The sequence below is a fragment of the Canis lupus genome, chromosome 32 (assembly GCF_048164855.1).
Source record: "Canis lupus baileyi chromosome 32, mCanLup2.hap1, whole genome shotgun sequence".
Lineage (NCBI taxonomy): Eukaryota > Metazoa > Chordata > Mammalia > Carnivora > Canidae > Canis > Canis lupus.
Window position 1 is genome coordinate 11,886,478 of NC_132869.1, and position 20,121 is coordinate 11,906,598.

Genomic DNA, 20,121 nt, shown 5'->3' on the forward strand with positions numbered 1-20,121 from the left:
TTCCTCCTTTTACCCCAAGGGATAAACATCATAGACTACACATGAGTGATAGTTGCTAAGCTCAAGCAGTGGCAGATTGAAGCAGATAGAGGATAGAAGGATAAAGTGCTTCCTGACACCTCCTGAATTCAAATCACTTGTGGGACTTGATTTGATATTTGTCTTTTTTGCTCTCGTGAACACAGTTTTTCTTCTTCTAGGGAGTTCAGAATTGGCTCTGTTGCACATGATAAACATAAATCTGTAGACAGAAATAGACCTAGCCACTCTTAACACACATGTGACACTGGTAGCTTGACCTTTACCCTCTTGGCCTCTTCACATTCCCATTGGTAGAAGTACAAAGGGCCAAGAAAACACCTGTTTGGAAGAGGTTTAATAACCAGCCAATAAATATTGACTCCTTATTATGTTTGTAGTTGTGCTGTTTCTTATAACCAAAGCCAGTGCAAAGGGTGTTTTATACATTATTGCCTGTGGAAATATGTGTATTGTCAGCACAGGAAGTTGATACATTTTAGCTCAGTTGACAAAGAAATTGAACCTTTTGGCCTCTTTTGGATTTTTTCAAACTAACCTAAAAATTACCTTCCTTGAGTAATTAAAGTTTGATATGGTTGAAAAGTAGGCTTTAGAGGAGAAGCATTGGGATTCCTAAATAATGATCTAGGTGTTGAAATGTTTAGTTTGAGAGGTAAATTCACTTATAAAAAAAAAAGTTACTATTCACTCATTTAATATATCATTCTAAAACATGTGACCTTTTTTTTTTTTTTTTTCCACTTTTCCCTTCTTCCTGACTCTTAAGTACAAAAATAAGTGGCAATTAAAATAACCAAGGGTTCGGGCAGCCCAGGTAGCTCAGCGGTTTAGCGCCGCCTTTGGCCCAGGGCGTGATCCTGGAGACCTGGGATCAGGTCCCCCATCGGTCTCCCTGCATGGAGCCTGCTTCTCTCTCTGCCTGTGTCTGCGTGCCTCTCTCTCTCTCTCTCATGAATAAATATATAAAATCTTAAAAAACACACACACACACACACACACACACACACACAGGAAAAATAACTAAGGGTGCCTGGGTGGCTTAGTCAGTTAAGGAGTTAAGTGTCTGCCTTGGGCTCAGGTCAGGATCCCCAGGGTCCTGGAATGGAGCTCAGCAGGGAGTCTGCTTATCTCCCTTCTCTCTGTCCCTTCTGCTTACACATGCACACGCTGTGCATTCTCTCTTTCTCTCTCTCAAATAAATCTTTTTTAAAAATAAAGTAAATTAAAATGTGAAAAGGACTTTAATCCTTTGATTTTTCAATATTTTATTCTGGCAGACCCTTAAGGGCTCTTAAGAATAGCTCATAAGGAACATTTCTAAGATGAAAACCCTGCCAGAGCTATTCCTCTACCACCCTCAAAACCCTCCAAAATAAGTTTACTTCTGATCTTAACTATTGAGGTAGGAAATTAATTTATGATCACATTATACAAGAAGCAAAGACTTTGTATTTTTGTTAAATAGTAGATGTAGAAAGTTTCTGTTAATACCAGATCTATAATTCAATGTGATGCTGAAAAAATGAAGATGATTTTTTTGTAGTACATAAAATAAAGCTCCCAAGTAAGGTATGTAATAAAGCTCCCAAGTAATGTATGTAATGTATTTTTCACCTAAAATCAAGTATTTTTCACCTAAAATCATCCTCCTAAAATTGATGAGTTAAAATATCAAAGGAGGTGTGGTTCAAATAACCAAATAGAATTTAACAGCCTTTCCCCCCCCCCAAAGATTTGTTTATTTATTTGAGGAGGAGGAGGAGGGGCAGAAGAAGAGGTGGAGAGAGTCTTAAGCAGACTCCGTGTTGAGTGTGGAGCACAACACTGCGCTTGATCTCACGACCCTGAGATTGTGACCAGAACTGAAACCAAGAGTCAGATACTGCCCCATGAAGATACTGCCCATGCAGGCACCCCATTATAACCAAATAGTTTTTGTGAATTTTTAAAACAATCATATATAGTCTTTCATTTTTATAATTAAAGTGCTTGATAGAGACAATGTTACTGGCCTTGAGGTGACTATGTATTGCCTGCCTATTATTTGTTAACCCAAATTGCAAGCTCCTTATGTTTAGACATAGTATCTCCTGTTCATGATCCAATTTAAACATTATATTGTAGTGTTAAATATGCAGGTTAAAAAAAGAAAGAGGGCAGCCCGGGTGGCTTAGCGGTTTGGCGCCACCTTCGGCCCAGGGTGTGACCCTGGAGACCCAGGATTGAGTCCCACGTTGGGCTCCCTGCGTGGAGCCTGCTTCTCCCTCTGCCTGTGTCTGTGCCTCTCTCTCTCTCTCTCTGTGTGTCCCTCATGAATAAATAAATAAAATCTTGAAGAAAAAAAAAAGAGAGATACACATGTATATCTATTTAATAATCTTGTTTACACTCTGCTTCCATGCAGTTGGTACCAGTGCTACCATCCATGCCAGGAATTGACCTTCATCCTTCTCCCCCTATGCTTTCTACAGTTTTCTCCTGCTACCAAGCTTTATTCCCTGCCTTCCTGGGACCCACCCCAAAACTAAACTGTCTTCTGTGTGATGAAATCCAGATACACCAACCCCTAGCAATTACTGCCCTCTCTGCCCCCAGGAAACATTAGAAGCTGTGTTCTGTACCAACTGAGTTAATTAGCTCAGTTGATTTGCCATAAGGTTCATATGTTTTTCCATTGTGATGAAAAGTACATTATTTAAATTTTATGTTGATTATATCCATTATCTATTTACTGTCTCTAAGAAATTGCAAACTGAAAGTTAGGAAGTTTTTTTTTTTGTTTTTTTTTTGTTTTGTTTTGTTTTGTTTTTAAGTTAGGAAGTTTTAACCAAGGTTTCAAAAATCCATATCTTTCTTCATATAAAGTATTTTTATTTTGGTTTGAAAGCAGTAAAGACTCATAATCATTTTGATGAATATCAGGGACTCAACTCTTGACTTTTCCAGCTTTTCCCAATAAAATCCCTGTTTCAGTTTTCTTTCTTCTTTTCTCCTTGTAGTGGACATTTGGGAGCAATAAAAATAAGAAGAAAGGAAAGGCCAGAAAAATAGAGAAGAAAGGAACCATGAAGAAACAAGCCAACAAAACTGCCTCCTCAGGCAGTTCGGATAAAGACAGTTCTGCTGAGAGCTCAGCCCCTGAGGAAGGTGAGCCCAGTGGCCCAGACCTGGGGTGAACTCCCATTCTTGTCAGGTTGAAGCTACAGAGTCAGAGATGGGGTGAGGTGGGCATGGGCCTGAATTACAGCATGGCCTCCATCTTTATTGCAGTGGTCCATAACCTTTTCAGTGGTCATGGGTCCTTTGAGAATCTAAATGAAGCAAGAAAAATATATAATTCCAAAGGGCTAGTGAGGCCTCTGGAGCCCATCCATGAAGAGTCCCTTCATTAGAGCCTCAACTCACTTTACCCTTTCTCTTGGTTACTTATGCATGGTCTGGCTGAGGAGGAAAATCCTCGAAACAGATACACAACTCAGTAAAATATATATATATATATATATATATATATTCTTATTTTGAAATCAGCTCCAGAATTTTTGCTAACACTAAGATAAAATTGGACTTGTTCCAGGACTAGAATGATAAACTTAACATATCTTTTAAGAAATAACATTTATGTACAAACTGGCCTTTATAGAATTGGCCAAACCTGTTTTTAAGCACGTCTGTGAATGTTAGCTCAAACTGAATCAAGCAGAGTTCTTACTAAATTGCTAGTTTAACTTAATACTCATTTGTAATGTATACTGCCTTTTCCATCACCCTTTATCCTGTAAGGATCCAGTTTCCTTGAGAATTCACCAGTCGTTGTAATGACTCATTAAAACATTGAATTTTTTAAATGTCAACTAATAAGTATACAAGAAATGTTTGAAAATCACCATTTTTTAACCATTATGGTAATAATTAATTTACTTAACAATTATGAGTCTTAGGAGTGCCTCGATGGCTCATTTGGTTGAGCATCTGATTCTTGATCTCAGCTCAGATCTTGATCTCAGGGTTGTGAGTTCAGGCCCTGCATTGGGCATAGAGCTTAGTTTAATAAGGTGGGGGGAGGGGCATAGGGGTAATGATTATCAACCCTGTAGGGTCATCTCTATGGCTTCAGTCTTCTGTAGCATAGCCTAATCTTGTGTTTGGGCCTTGTTGTAGGTGAAGTATCAGATTCTGACAGCAACAGCTCCTCCTCCAGTTCAGATTCAGATTCTTCCTCAGAAGATGAAGAATTCCATGATGGCTATGGAGAAGACCTCATGGGTGATGAGGAAGACAGAGCCCGTCTGGAGCAGATGACAGAGAAAGAAAGAGAGCAAGAACTGTTCAACCGCATAGAAAAGAGGGAGGTGTTGAAAAAAAGGTAAGGTTGTAATTCCTTAATAAAATTCACATTTGGAGCCCTGTCTTCCCAGAATTCAAAACCTAGAACTTCTAATAGTTTCTGAGGTATCTGACTATTCTTCCAGCATGGTGGTTTTTTTTTTTTTTTTTTTTAACTCAAATGTTAAATTGCCTTTTAAAAAAAGGGGTGGGGGGATCCCTGGGTGGCGCAGCGGTTTGGCGCCTGCCTTTGGCCCAGGGCGCGATCCTGGAGACCCGGGATCGAATCCCACGTCGGGCTCCCGGTGCATGGAGCCTGCTTCTCCCTCTGCCTGTGTCTCTGCCTCTCTCTCTCTCTCTATGTGACTATCATAAATAAATAAAATTAAAAAAAAAAAAAAAAAAAAAAGGGGGTGGGGGACATCCCTGGGTGGCTCAGCAGTCTAGCGCCGCCTTCAGCCCAGGGCATGATCCTGGAGACTGGGGATCGAGTCCCACATCAGGCCCCCTGCATGGAGCCTGCTTCTCCCTCTGCCTGTGTCTCTGCCTCTCTCTCTCTCTCTCTCTCTCTCTCTCTCTCTCTCTCTCCCCCCCCCCTCCCTCTTCCTCTCTCTGTCTCTCATGAATAAATAATAAAATAAAATCTTAAAAAAAAGATTTTATTTATTTGAGAGACAGAGAGAGAGAGAGAGAGCACATAAGCAGGAGCAGAGGGAGAGGAAGAAGCAGACTCTTCTGCTGAGCAGGGAGCCCAACATAAGGCTCAATCCCAGGATCCAGGGATCATGACCCAAACCAAAGGCAGATGCTCAACCAACTGAGCCACCCAGGTGCCCCTTAAATTGTCTTTTTTTTAAGATTTTATTTATTCATGAGAATACACACACACACACACACACACACACACACACACACAGGCAGAGACACAGGCAGAGGGAGAAGCAGGCTCCATACAGGGAGCCCGACATGGGATTCGATCCCCGGTCTCCAGGATTATGCCCTGGGCCAAAGGCGACGCTAAACCACTGAGCCACCTGGGCTGCCCTTAAATTGTCTTTTTTTTTTTTAAAGATTTATTTATTTACTCATGAGAGACACACTCTGAGAGAGAAAGAGAGAGGCAAAGACACAGGCAGAGGGAGAAGCAGGCTCCTAACAGAGAGCCCAGTGCGGGATTCGATCCCGAATCTCGGGATCATGACCTGAGCTGAAGGCAGGCACCCAAAGGCTGCGCCACCCAGGCATCCCCTTAAATTGTCTTTTGATAGTCAAAATCTACTTCAGTATTTCCTGAATTACTTTTGCCATATTTAAATGGCCAAAATTTTTCCTTATAACAGAATTTCAGAGTAAAAATAAATATATTTTCTGTTTCTAGAAATAAGAGTCCTCAGAACTAGGAGCCTTTTCTACCTACCTAATACCATGAAAGAAAAATAGAATTTTCTCTGACTGCAGTTAGTTGCATTTCATCTGGGGAACCTGTTTGTTCCTTTTGGAGACCGTATTAAGTATGTAGTAAGTTACCCTGGACAAGAATATTTAGCTTTCAGTCAGCAGCAACTAGTAAACATTTGTTTTGATTATAAATACTTTTAAGGTTACCTGTGTTGGAACAAACAGGACTGAAGAAACTGTGCTGGTGTTGCCTGGTGGTTAGAGATGGCTTAAAATTTGTATTTCTGGACTGTGGTGAACTAATGAGATTCTTGTATAAGGCCAGTAGGGCCCTATGATAAAATCCCAGAGTAGCTAGAGAATAATGGGTGGCTCATATCAGACTTGGGTTTTATTGTTTTCACCTCATACTAATGAGACAGTTGGCTGAGTCAGTGACTTTTTTCAGTGACTAGAGAAATGTTTACAGGGATGATAACTTAAAACAGAAGTTCAGAGCCATTCACAGAAAATTGGTACTTTTTTGTAGTTCATTTGTTTAGCTGTAAGGCAGCACATTATAGTAACTCAGAAACTTTTTCCTATTCACTTAATAAAAGTCTTTATAGGAGCTCCTTGGTGGCTGAGTCAGTTAAGCATGGACTCTTGAGCTCAGTTTGGGTCTTGATCTCAGAGTGTTGAGTTCAAGCCCTGTATTGGGCTCCATACTGGGTGTGGAGCCAATCAATCAATAAATAAAAAATCTTTATATGGATCTCATTTAATAATTTTATTGAGATATATTTTGTATACAATAATCCACCTGTTTAAAGTGTACAATTCAGTGGCCATTATATATTCACAAAGCTGTTTCTCACAATTTCAAAACATTTTTATCACCCTTGGAAAGAAATCCTGTATCACTACTAGTCATTTCTCTCTTTCCTCTCAAGCCTCCCAGCCCTAGGCAACCACTAATCTAGTTTCTGTCCCTACAGATTTGCCTATTTCTGGACATCTTGTGTAAATGGAATCATACAACATGTAGTCTTTTGTGATTGGCTTCTTTCACTTGGCATATTTTTTGAAGTTCATCCACATAGCATATCAGTACTTCGTTCCTTTTTATGGCTCAATAATATTTCTTTGTATGTATATACCATATTTTGTTTATCCATTCATCTGTTGATTGACATTTGGGTTGTTTCCACCTTTTGCTACTGTGTATATTGCTACTATGAACATTCATATACAAATATGTGTTTGAGTATCTATTTTCAGTTCCTTTGGATATAGATCTAAGAGTGGAATTGCTGGGTCATTTGATAATTTTATGTTTAATTTTTGAGAAACCATCAAACTGTCATTCACAGCAGCTGCATGATTTGCTTATCTACCAGCAGTATAGATATCTCCACATCCTTGCCAACACCTCTTATTTTCCCCTCATTTTGATAATATCTACCCTGGTTACGTAAAGTAGTATTTCATTGTGGTCTTTATTTTTATTTTCCTATTGCTAATGATGATAAGCATCTTATGATATCTTTGTTGGCCATTTATCTATCTTTGAAGAAACGTCTGTTCAAGTCCTTAACCCATTTCTTAACTGGTTTTTTTTTTTGCTGTTGTGTGGTAAGAGTTCTTTGTATAGTCTCCTTTTTTTTAAAGATTTTATTTATTTATTCATGAGAAAGAGAGAGAGGCAGAGACACAGGCAGAGGGATAAGCAGGCTCCATGCAGGGAGCCCAACATGGGACTCGATCCTGGGACTCCAGGATCATGCCCTGGGCTGAAGGCAGCACTAAACTGCTGAGCCACCCAGGCTGTCCTATAGTCTGCTTATCAGACCCTTATATAAATGACTTACAAATATTTTCTCCAGTTCTGTGGGTTTTATTTTTTTCACTCTCTTGCTAGTATTGTTTGGTACACAAAAACATTTAATTTTGATGAAGTACAATTTATTTTTTTCCTTTCTTGTTGAAACTTTTAATGTCATATCTAAGAATATTGCCAAATTCAAAGTCATGAAGATTTACCCCTATGTTTTCTTGTAAGAGTCTTATAGTTTTAGATCACTGGTCTATTTTGAGATCATTTCCATTTATCTCTGTGTCTGTCTTACACAGTTTTGTTAACAGTAGTTTTGTAGTCAGTTCTTGGAAAGTGCAAGTCCTCCAATTTTTTTTTTCAAGATTGTTTTGGCTATATGGGGCCTGTTACATTTCCATATGAATTGTAGTATCAGCTTTCCCTGCAAAAGCAAAAGAAGCAGTTGGGATTTTTATAGAAATTGTGTTGAATCTGTGGATCAAATTTGGGAGCGTTGCCACCTTAACAATATTAAGTCTTTCAATCTATGAACTATCTTTCTACTTATTTAGATACTCTTTAATATCTTTAAATACTGTTTTACAGTTTTGGGTGTAAAAGGCTAGCACCTGTAAATTTATTCCTAAATATTTTATTCTTTTCGTACTATTACAAATTGATGTTTTCTTTGTTTCATTTTCAGATTGCTCATTGTAAGTATATAGAAATACAATTAATTGTTGTATATTGATCCTGTCCCCTCCAACCCTGGTGAGCTCATTTATTAGTTTTAATAGCTTTTAGTAGATTCTTTCAGATTTTCTATATGTAGGGCAGCCTGGGTGGCTAAGTGGTTTAGCACCACCTTCTGCCCAGGGTGTGATCCTGGAGACTCTGGATCAAGTCCCACGTCGGGCTCCCTACGTGGAGCCTGCTTCTCCCTCTGCCTGTGTCTCTGCCTCCCTCTCTCTCTCTTTGTGTCTCATGAATAAATAAATAAAATCTTTAAAAATACATATTTTCTATACATAAGATCATGTGAGCTACAAAAAAAGATAAATTTTACTGGTTCCTTTCTATTTTTTAAAGGCATTCAGTGTTTCATCAAGTATTATGTTAGCTATGGTTTAATTTGTTTTGTTTTGTTTTTTAAAGATTTATTTATTTATTTATTCATGAGAGAGAGAGAGAGAGAGAGAGAGAGAGAGGCAGAAACACAGGCAGAGGAAGAAGCAGGCTCCATGCCGGTAGCCTGACATGGGACTCGATCCGGGGTCTCCAGGATTGTGCCATGGGCCAAAGGCAGGCGCTAAACCGCTGAGCCACCCAGGGATCCCCCAGCTATGGTTTTTTCATAGATAACCTTTTATCTATTTGAGGAAGTTCTTTTCTATTCTTAGTTTTTTGAGAGTTTTTATTTTTTTATTTTTTAAATTTATTCATTTATGAAAGACAGAGAGAGAGACAGGCAGACACAGGTAGAGGGAGAAGCAGGCTCCATGCAGGGAGCCCGATGTGGGACCTCATCTCAGGTCTCCAGGATCACGCCCTGAGCCAAAGGCAGGCGCCAAACCGCTGATCCACCCCGGGATCCCCCAGTTTTTTGAGAGTTTTTATCAAGATACGTGTTGGATTTTGTCAAATGCTTGTTCTGGGTCTGTTGAGATAGTCATGGTATTTTTGTACTTTATCAATAAAAGGTATATTACAGTGATGACTTTCTTACGTTGAGCCAACCTTGCATATCTGAGATAAATTCTATACTTGGTCATAGTATATCATACTTTTTATAAGTTGCTGGACTTAATTTGCTACTATTTTGCTGAGTTTTATGTCAGTATTCATGAGATATTGACCTATACTTCTCTTGTAATGTTATTGTCTGGTTTGGTATCAGGATAAAAATAGACTCATAGGGGATCCCTTGGTGGCGCAGCAGTTTAGCACCTGCCTTTGGCCCAGGGCGTGATCCTGGAGACCCAGGATCGAATCCCACGTCGGGCTTCCGGTGCATGGAGCCTGCCTCTCCCTCTGCCTATGTCTCTGCCTCTCTCTCTCTCTCTGTGTGTGACTATCATAAATAAATAAAAATAAAAAAAATAATTAAAAAAAATAGACTCATAGAATGATTTGAGAAGTGTTTCTTCTCTTTTTTGAAAGAATTTGGGAAGAATTGATGTTCTTTTTTTTTATTTTTTTTTCAATTTTTATTTATTTATGATAGTCACACACACACACAGAGAGAGAGAGAGAGGCAGAGACACAGGCAGAGGGAGAAGCAGGCTCCATGCACCGGGAGCCCGATGTGGGATTCGATCCCGGCTCTCCAGGATCGTGCCCTGGGCCAAAGGCAGGCGCCAAACTGCTGCGCCACCCAGGGATCCCTGATGTTCTTTTTTGAATGTTTAGGAGAATTTTCCAGGGAAGCCATGTGGGCATAAGCTTTTCTTTTGGGGAAGTTTTAAAGTTACTATTTCAGTGTCTTATTACAGGTCTATCTAGATTTTTCTCTTTTTTCTTGAGTCAGCTTTGGTGGTTTGTGGCTTTTTTTTTTTTTTTTTTTTTTTTAAGATTTTATTTAAAATGAGAGACGCAGAGGGAGAGAGGCACAGACACAGGCAGAGGGAGAAGCAGGCTCCATGAAGGGAGCCCGACATGGGACTTGATACTGGGACTCCAGGATCACACCCTGGGCTGAAGGCAGCGCTAAACCGCTGAGCCACCCGGGCTGCCCGGTTTGTGGCTTTCTAGAGATTTTTCCCATTCTGTCCAAATTACCTAGTTTGTTGCCATATAGTTGTTCATAGTGTTCCCTTATGATATATTTTTTATTTCTGTAAGGTTGATAGTGATGTCTCTTCTTTCATACCTGATTTTAGTAATTTGAATGTTCTATCATTTTTTTCTTGGCCAATTTAGACAGAGGTTTGTCAATTTTGTTATCTTTCTGAAGAAGCAACTTCTGGTTCCATTGATGATTGTTTTCCTATTCCATGTTTTCATTAATTCCTGCTCTAATTTTTATTAATTCTTTTTTTTTTTTTTTCTGCTTGCTTTACATTTAGTTTTCCACTCTGTTCAGGTAGAGGTAAAGTTACTGGTTTGAAATATTTTTTTTAAAATAAGCTCTGTGTCCGGCATGGGATTCGAACTCACAATCCCAAGATCAAGAGTCCCATGCTCTACCAAACTCAACCAGCCGGTCAGCAACCCCTATCTTCTTTTTTTTAATATAGGCATTTAGAGCTATATATTTCCCTCTTGGCACTGCCTTAACTACATCCTAAAAGTTTTATTATGTTGTGTGTGTATTTTCAGTCCTCAAATTGTTTTCTAATTTCCCTTATGATTTTTTTTTAATTTTTATTTATTTATGAGAGAGAGAGAGAGGCAGAGACACAGGCAGAGGGAAAAGCAGGCTTCATGCACCGGGAGCCCGACGTGGGACTCGATCCCGGGACTCCAGGATTGCGCCCTGGGCCAAAGGCAGGCGCCAAACCGCTGCGCCACCCAGGGATCCCCTCCCTTATGATTTTTCTTTGACCCATTAGTTATTTAGGAATATGTTGTTATGTGTGGTGGGTTGTTGTTGTTGTTGTTTTAAAGATTTTATTTATTTATTCATGAGAGACATAGAGAAGTAGAGACATAGAGGGAGAAGCAGGCTCCATTCCATGCAGGAAGCCCAATATGGGACTCAATCCCAGAACTCCAGGATCACACCCAGAGCCAAAGGCAGATGCTCAATCGCTGAGACACCCAGATGTCCCTAGATTGCATTTGTTGAAGAGAATAGTGTATTCACTACATATTTGTTCATTATGTTTGCTGGTGTGGAGTTTGGGGAAGAGGGCAGGCATTTTTCCTCATGAAGAAAGATGGAGAGTGATTTTTTGTTGTTTTTATTTTTGTTTTAAGATTTTATTTTTAAGTAATCTCTATACCCAGTGTGGCGCTTGAACTCAGAACCTGGAGATCAGGAATTACATGCTTCACCAACTGAGCCAGCCAAGCATCCCAAGAGTGGTGTTTTTAAGATACAGTGTTTGTCCTGACCACCTTAAAAAGGTGACAGTGGGGGCATCTGGGTGGTGAAACTCTTGGTTTCGACTTAGGTCGTGATCTCAGGGTTGTGAGATTGAGACCCAAGTTGGCTCCAACCTCGGTGTGGAGTCCACTGGGGATTCTCTCTCCCTCTGCCCCAATCCCCTGCTCTCTCTCTGTCTCTCTAAAATAAATAAATCTCGGGACACCTGGGTAGCTCAGTGGTTAAGCGTCTGGCTTCAGTTCAGGGCGTGATACTGGAGTCCCGGGATCGAGTCCCACATCGGGCTCCCTGCTTCTCCCTCTGCCTATGTCTCTGCCTCTCTCTCTCTCTCTGTCTCTTATGAATAAATAAATAAAATCTTTAAAATAAATAAATAAATCTTTTTTAAAAAGTGTGCCAGTGGCTGTCTGTGGTTTCATTCTGTATCTAATGGAACATCATTGCAGTTAATTCAGAAACCATCTATTTTCTTGTTATGTGAAGGTTGAAGAAGAGCTGTGTGTTAACCAACAGGATACACCAATATCCAGAATGTTTTCTCATTTTAAGTCTGTTCCAACTTAATGCTTTCAAGTATTTTTGATGTACTTATGTTCAATATTTTTAATATTTTTATAAGGTACATTGGAGTTTCAGGCAGCTCAGGTGGCTCAGCGGTTTAGCACTGCCTTTGGCCCAGGGTGTGATCCTGGAGACGCGGGATCGAGTCCCACGTCAGGCTCCCTGCATGGAGCCTACTTCTCCCTCTGTCTGTGTCTCTGCCTCTCTTTCTGACTCTGTCTCGCATGAATAAATAAAGTAAATCTTAAAAAAAAAAAGGTACGTTGGAGTTTCTTGCAGGAAACCAAGATGTTTAACTCCTCCCCCTTGCTTATTTTTCCTCCCCCCTACTTACTTCCTTTATCCTATCTAATAGAAATTAGTTTTTGTAAATACTTCATTGCCACCTAAAAACCAAAAAAAAATATCTTTTAACCAGATTTGAAATCAGGAAAAAACTAAAAACAGCCAAAAAGAAAGAAAAGAAAGAAAAGAAGAAAAAGCAAGAAGAGGAGCAGGAAAAGAAAAAGCTGACACAGATTCAAGAATCTCAGGTAGGAAATTCAGTGATCCTTGTTATCAAAAAAAAAATAAACCTCAATTTTGAGTGTGTGTGTTTATGTAAAAGATTTAATTTTTTTTATAAAAAGATAGTTTTATATTAATCAACCTAGTTCAGTTAGTACAAGACATGCTGTCTTTATCTTGCAGGTTCATTAACCTCTGTTCATAACATTTCACCATTAGCCAGGCTGTTTAATTCCTTAGAAATTCTTCACTCAAATCTGCTTTTAAAAAAACAGCTCACTGGTGTGTGAGCATTCCTTAAGGGAAAGTTGATAAATATCCTGTCCCAGGTAGCTGGATTGGTTATGAGGTTTATTCAGGTGTGTGTCATCCTGGACTCGGTCATAAATGTAGCTGCAAAAATTAGTCATCTCTGCGTTCATCACACAAGGCTTGTTGAAAATATCAACAAATATTAGCCATGTCTAGGGTGTCTTCCAGAAAGTGTTTATTCCTGTAATTCTTAGGTTTTCTGTTTATTAGGCAGGTAAGAGCAGGGGCTGGCTTTATGCTATCCTCTTTGTCCACTAGAGGATGCTCTCTTCCCTTAAACAAGTTTCCATTTTTGTACCCCACAAAGATTCACACTGGAAAACTGAATTGATTGTTAGGTATAGAGAATGTTGTCATTGGCAGTTATTGAAAAGAGCCATCCTACATATTTTTCCTTCCCAGGTAACATCCCACAACAAGGAACGGCGTTCCAAACGGGATGAGAAACTAGATAAGAAATCTCAAGCCATGGAGGAGCTAAAAGCAGAGCGAGAAAAACGGAAGAACAGAACAGGTCAGTGGGGAAAATGTAGTATCTACTTTGTGTCTGTGATTATAGGATTTGACTTTCTGATGCCCATTTATGTTTTCCCCCCTTTTATCAGCTTTTTTTTTTTTTTAAGCTCTTGATTATGGGAAATTTCAAACACATACAGAGAATGGTATAATGAACCTCCATGAACCCATCATTGAGCCTCAACAATCAACTCATAACCAATCTTGTTAAATCTGTATTCCCCTCTTTGATCGGGTTATTTTGACATAAATTACAGCATCTTTGTATTTTAACCATAAATATTTCCATATTTGTCTTTAAAAGATAAGGACTCTTGTTTTAAACATAACTACAATATTATTATCACATCTAAAAAATCATAACAGTAATTTTCTTAAGATTATCAAATATCTACTCAGTGTTCAAATTTCTCTAGTTGTTATGTGATTAAACTATGCTAATTTGGTTTTTGAATCAAGGTCTTAAAAATATCCACACGTTGTGATTTGTCAGTATGTCCCTGAAGTTACTTTATCTGTATAGGGTTTCCTATTGATCTCTTTTTCCCTCTTGCAGCTTATTTTGAAGAAAGTAGGTCATTCATCCTATAGTTTCTCAGATACTGAGTGCATCCTATTGGAGATGTTGAATGTGTTTCTGTAGACTCTTGAATCTCCTGCAATTAGTCAGATACTAGGTACATCCCATTGGAAGTGTTAAATGTGTTGCTCTAGTCTCTTGAATTTCTTATAATTTGTAGTTAGAACTAGAGAATTAAATAAATTCGCTTTGTCTTCTGTTTTGGCTTTTGTTTGGAGGAGAAGGCTAAGTTGTAGATGATGGTATTACTTCCATCAGGAGACACATATCTGTGGCTCTCATTTTGTGATATTATTAGCTCTGTCACTTAGCTTTTACCACAATAATGTGAACTAAAAGACTGCTCCAGGGGCACCTGGGTGGCTCAGTTGTTGAACATCTGCCTTTGCATTATCCCAGGGTTCTAGGATTAAGTCCCACCACATTGGGCTCCCCACAAGGAGCCTTCTTCTCCCTCTGCCTATGTCTCTTCTCTCTGCATCTCTCATGAATAAATAAATAAATAAATTCTTAAAAAAAAAAAGACTGCTACAAACTGAAATATTCACTTGTTCCTGCTCATACATCTGCTGTTCAGCAGAGGGTTGCCTCATATTCAAATTAGCTGGGATTGTCTCCAGGCTGCAGATTGGGACCAGGTCTGTTACACCTATCACTCACCCTCCTCAGACCAGTATACCTAGGGCACATTCCTCTCATGATGATGGCAGAATGTAATAGTGGCAAGCAGAACCATAAGATGCCTCTTGAGGCCCAGACTTGACATTGGCAGAAACAGTGTCAGGTCTGTGCATATTCCATTGGCTAAAGCAAATCACGTGACAAGCCCATCATAAATAGCTGGGAAGACTACCAAGTCACATAGCAAAGGGTGTGGATACAGAGAAGGATGAAGAATTGGATAATAGTAAAAAGTTCTATCCCAGCAGTCATTGATAATCATTACCTAGATCATTTAATGCATTATGAGTTGCAAAATGGTGATATTCTAATCTTTCTTCATTTATTATCCTGTCTACTTTTATAAAGAGAAACTTCTCATCAGCTATTAAGTTATCAGGTATACTTTGTATAAGAAAGGAAGAGTAAATGCTGGATTTTTTTTTCCTTTTATATACTAATTTTCAAAAGAATGAGTTAGTACCTTAGCTTCCAAATGTGTTTTAAGATTTTATTTGTTTGAGAGCATGTGAGAGAGAAAGCACAAGTTGGAGGGTAGGGATAAGCAGACTCCTGCTGAGCAGGGAGCCTGACGTGGGGCTTGATCCCAGGACCCTGAGATCATGACCTGAGCTGAAGACAGACACTTAACTGACTGAGCCACCCAGGCGCCTCTGTTCGCTTATCTTGAATATCTTTGTGAACTTAAGGATTTAAACATCCTTCTGTGTATTTTAATCCATTGCAGTTATTACTGACTCTCAAATTGTCCCATCTTCAATTACTGGTAGCCTAAGTCCTTTTGATGTGAGGCTCCAGCAATCCTCAGTAGCTTCCTTGCTTTCTGAACTTGGAATTAGCCATTTCTCTAAGGAGTCTTTTCATTGAAAACTGTTATTAAAGTCTAAACATAAGGAGGGCTCATGCTACTGTGTTGGCTATTAGTTCTAAGCCTTCCAGTACACAAAGCTAGGATTTTTTTTAAGGATAAATTTTATCCTTAGGAGCTTCATATTGATAAGTCCATTTCAGAATCAGAATGCAAAGATTTTTGAGCTAAAACAAAGACAACATGCTGCTTACTCATTTAAAGTGTATAAGGCGGGGATCCCTGGGTGGCTCAGCGGTTTAGTGCCTGCCTTTGGCCCAGGGCACGATCCTGGAGTCCCGGGATCGAGTCCCATGTCGGGCTTCCTGCATGGGGCCTGCTTCTCCTTCCTCTTGTGTCTCTGCCTCTCTCTCTCTCTCTTTCTCTCTCTCTATCACGAATAAATAAATAAATAAATCTTTAAAAAAATGAAGTGTATAAGGCAGTGGCTTTTAGTATATTCACAAAGCTGTGAGATAAAACAATAAATCTGGAATGTTGCATTAGTCCAGAAAGAAACTCATATCCCTTAGCCATCACCACCCCTCAGATCTATCCTTCACCAGTCTTAGGCAACCTCTAATTGACTTTCTATCTCTATAGAATTGCCTGTTTGGACATTTCATATAATTGGAATCATATAATATATAATCTTTTTTTCTTAGCATAATATTTCCTAGATTTATTCATGTTGCAATGTATATCAGTTCATTAATGGATATACATATTTTGTTTATCCATTCACCAGCTGATAAACATTCAGGTTATTTCTACTTTTTGACCATTATAGATAATGCTGCTGTGAGCATTTGTGTATAAGTTGTTGGGTAGACATATGTTTTCATTTCTCTTGAGTATTTACTTAGGAGTGAAATTGTTGAAGCATATGGTAGCTCCATGTTTGACCTTTTGAGAAACTGCCAGGCTGTTTCAAAAGAGGCTTTACCATTTTGCATTCCCACCAGCAAAATATAAAGTTGCACTTTTTCCACATCTTTACCAAGACTTATTGTCTTTCTGATTATAGCCATCTTAGTGAGTATGAAGTGGTATTTCATTATCGTTTTGATTTGTATTTTCCTAATGATTAGTAGTGTTGAGCCTCTTGTCATGTGCTTAGTGACAATTAGGGTATCTTTCTTTGGCGAAATGTCTCTTCAAGTCTTTTGCCCATTTTTTAAACAAATTCTTTGTTTTCTGTTGGATTGTAAGTTCTTCAAATATTTTGAGTATTAATCCCTCATCAGATATGTGATTTGTAAATATTTTCTTCCATTCTATAGATTCCTTTTCACTCTTGATAGTATCCTTTTGGTGCATAAAAGTTTTTAATTTTGATGAAGTGCAATTTACCTTAATTATTTTTCTTTTTTTGGGATGCGTGGGTGGCTCAGCAGTTGAGCATCTGCCTTTGGCTCAGGCATGATCCCAGGTCTGGGGATCAAGTCCCGCATCAGGCTTCCTGTGAGCAGCCCCACTTCTCCCTCTGTTTGTGTCTCTGCCTCTCTCTCTGTGTCTCTCATGAATAAATAATTAAAATCTATTTTAAAAAAGACTTTTCTTTTTTTTGCTTCTGTTTTTGGTGTCATATCCAAGAAATCATTGCCAAATCCAGGGTCATGAAGCATTTCCACTATGTTTTCTTCTAAGAGTGTTATATTTTAGGACGCCTGGCTGGCTCAGTGGTTTAGCGCCTTCCCTCGACCCAGTGTGTGATCCTGGAGATCCAGGATCGAGTCCCGCGTCGGTCTCCCTGCATGGAGCCTGCTTCTCCCTCTGCCTGTGTCTCTGCCTCTCTCTCTCTCTCTCTCTCTCTCTCTCTCTGTGTGTCTCTCATGAGTGAATAAATAAAACCTTTAAAAAAAAAAATAAGTCTTATATTTTTAGCTCTTACATTTAGGTCTTTGTTTTTTTAGTTTTGTTGGTTTGGTTTGGTTTTTAGAGAGAGAAGGTGGGGAGAGGCAGAGGGAAAGAGAAAATCCTTAGTTGGAGCCCTATGATCTCAGAACCCTGAGATCATGACCTGAGCCAAAATCAAGAGTTGGACACTTAACCAACTGAGCCACCCAGGTACCCCACAGTTAGGTCTTTGATTCATAAATTAGAATAAGGGTCTAACTTTTTTTTCCCCACATGATATATCCAGTTTTCCTGGCACCACTTTTGAAAAGACTGTCATTTCGCCCATTAGTGGTGACACTCTTGCTGAAAGTGACACTCTTGCTTGACACTCTTGCTGAAAATCATCTGACCATATATGCAAGGGTTTCTTTCTGGGCTTTCTGTTTCATTGATACATGTATCTATGTTTTGAATGACTATATTTTAAAGTCCCTTGTTACAGTTCCTATTGTGTGATTGTGCCATTAGTTGAATACTTTATTTCATTTTTCTTGTGATATATAGAGGTGACTTTTTATTATTATTTTGTTTCACGATTATATGAAATAATGAGGTTCCAGGGGTGCCTGGCTAGCTCAGTCAGGAGAGCATGCAACTCTTGATCTCAGGGTTGTGAGTTCAAGCCCCACATTGGGTATAGAGCTTACTTAAATATATATATTTAATAGACTAGACTACCTACACTGTTTTTGTAAATAGAATTTTATTGGAAAGAAGCAGTGCCCTTTTGTTTCATAATTGTCTGTAGCTGCTTTTTATCTCCAGCAGCAAAATTGGGTAGTTGAAATGGTAACATCAAGCACAAGCCTAAAATATTTACTGACTGCCTCTCTAAGAAACATTTTCTAACTCAGGATATAATATATTAGCTCATTCCTTTTTTTTTAATAAAAATTTTATGTATGTATTTATTAGAGAGAGTGGGAGGGAGAAGGAGAGAGAATCTGAAGCAGACTCTCACTGAGTACAGAGCCCAACGCAGGGCTCTATCCCATAACTGTGAGATCATGACCTGAGTCAAAAATCAAAACCAGGGATACGTGGTTGGATCAGTGGTTGAGCATCTGCCTTTAGCTCAGGTCATGATCCCAGGGTCCTGGGATCAAGTCCCACATAGGGTGCCCCACGAGGAGCCTGCTTCTCCCTCTGCCTGTGTCTCTGCCTCTCTCTGTGTGTCTCTCATGAATAAATAAATAAAATCTTTTAAAAAAAAATCAAAATCAGGAGTTGGACACTCAAGTGACTGCACGACCCAGGTGCCCCTCATTCCTTTTCTGTAGCTGCAGAGTAGTCTGTTTGGTGGGTGTACTAGAGGTGATTCAGCCACTCCCCTGTGCAAACATTTGAGTTGTTTTCAGTCTCTGTTATTACAAATAGTACCTTAAATTGAAAATAAAGTTTTTCTCTGAGACCTTCTGAAGATACCACAAAATTTTTGTCCATCTTTCTTGCCTGTCTTTAGGCATCTTGAGTATAATAAAGAAAACTCTCAGTAGAGTTGTTGACCCTTTCTGCCCACTTAGCAATAAACTTCCAGCCATTTTTTTTTTTAAGATTTTATTTATTTATTCATGAGAGACAGAGAGAGGCACAGAAACAGGCAGAAGCAGGCTCCATGCAGGGATCCCGACATGGGACTTGATCCCAGGCCTCCAGGATCACACCCTGGGCTGAAGGGGGTGCTAAACCGCTGAGCCACCCGGGCTGCCTGGCCCTTTTTTTTTTTTTTGGTATATTGAAGCTTGACTTTTTTTTTTTTTTTTTTTTAAGATTTTATTTATTTATTCATGAGAGACACACACAGAGAGAAGCAGAGACACAGGCAGAGGGAGAAGTAGGCCCCATGCAGGGAGCCGGATGTGGGACTCGATCCTGGGACTCCAGGATCACTCCCTGGGCTGAAGGCAGGTGCCAAACCGCTGAGCCACCCAGGGATCCCCATTGACTTTTTTTTTTAATTTTCTTATTTATTTGAGGGAGAGAGAATATGCGTGAGAGGAAGGGCAGAGGGAGAAGCAGACGCCCACACTGAACTGGGAGCCCAAATTGGAGCTTGATCCCAGGACCCTGAGGTCATGACCAGAGCCAAAGGCAGACACTTAATTGACTCAGACACCCAGGCACCCTGAAGCTTGACATTTGGTGCCTAGATGTTTTTAACTCTGGTTTAACTGGGTCCTGTATGTAGCCCAAGTAATCACAGTGCAATCTAGAGAGGATGGGGCTGTCTGTTAAGTCCCTTCCCATATCCCAGTTCTTTTTCAAGGATGAAAGATGTTTCTGTTTCTTATTGAGATAATGTGGGTAAACGTTCCCCTTTATTTTTTAGCTGAACTCCTTGCTAAAAAACAGCCATTAAAAACCAGTGAGGTGTACTCCGATGATGAGGAAGAGGAAGAGGATGACAAGTCCAGTGAAAAGTCAGACCGCTCATCCCGAACATCGTCATCTGATGAAGAAGAGGAGTAAGCTGTGTATATTTTGGTCTAGTAGTCAGAATAAGTGGGCTCTTTGGGGAGAAACTTAGTGTAGTTTTCAAAATGTTCTTGTTTGGATGGTGAACTTTGATTTGGTTCAGTACCCTGAATTGCAGAGCTGAGTTCCCCAAC

The 20,121-nt window shown here is 39.4% G+C and overlaps 1 protein-coding gene across 1 annotated transcript in view; it reads left to right on the plus strand.

Annotated features, from left to right (window-relative positions):
* Positions 1-20,121, plus strand: part of RTF1 (RTF1 homolog, Paf1/RNA polymerase II complex component) — a 54,722-nt gene that overhangs the window by 26,187 nt on the left and 8,414 nt on the right. The window contains exons 3-7 of the mRNA XM_072808863.1: positions 3,042-3,189; positions 4,201-4,405; positions 12,586-12,700; positions 13,389-13,500; positions 19,842-19,977. Coding sequence (XP_072664964.1) covers positions 3,042-3,189; positions 4,201-4,405; positions 12,586-12,700; positions 13,389-13,500; positions 19,842-19,977 — 716 coding nt within the window. The remainder of the gene's footprint in view (positions 1-3,041; positions 3,190-4,200; positions 4,406-12,585; positions 12,701-13,388; positions 13,501-19,841; positions 19,978-20,121) is intronic.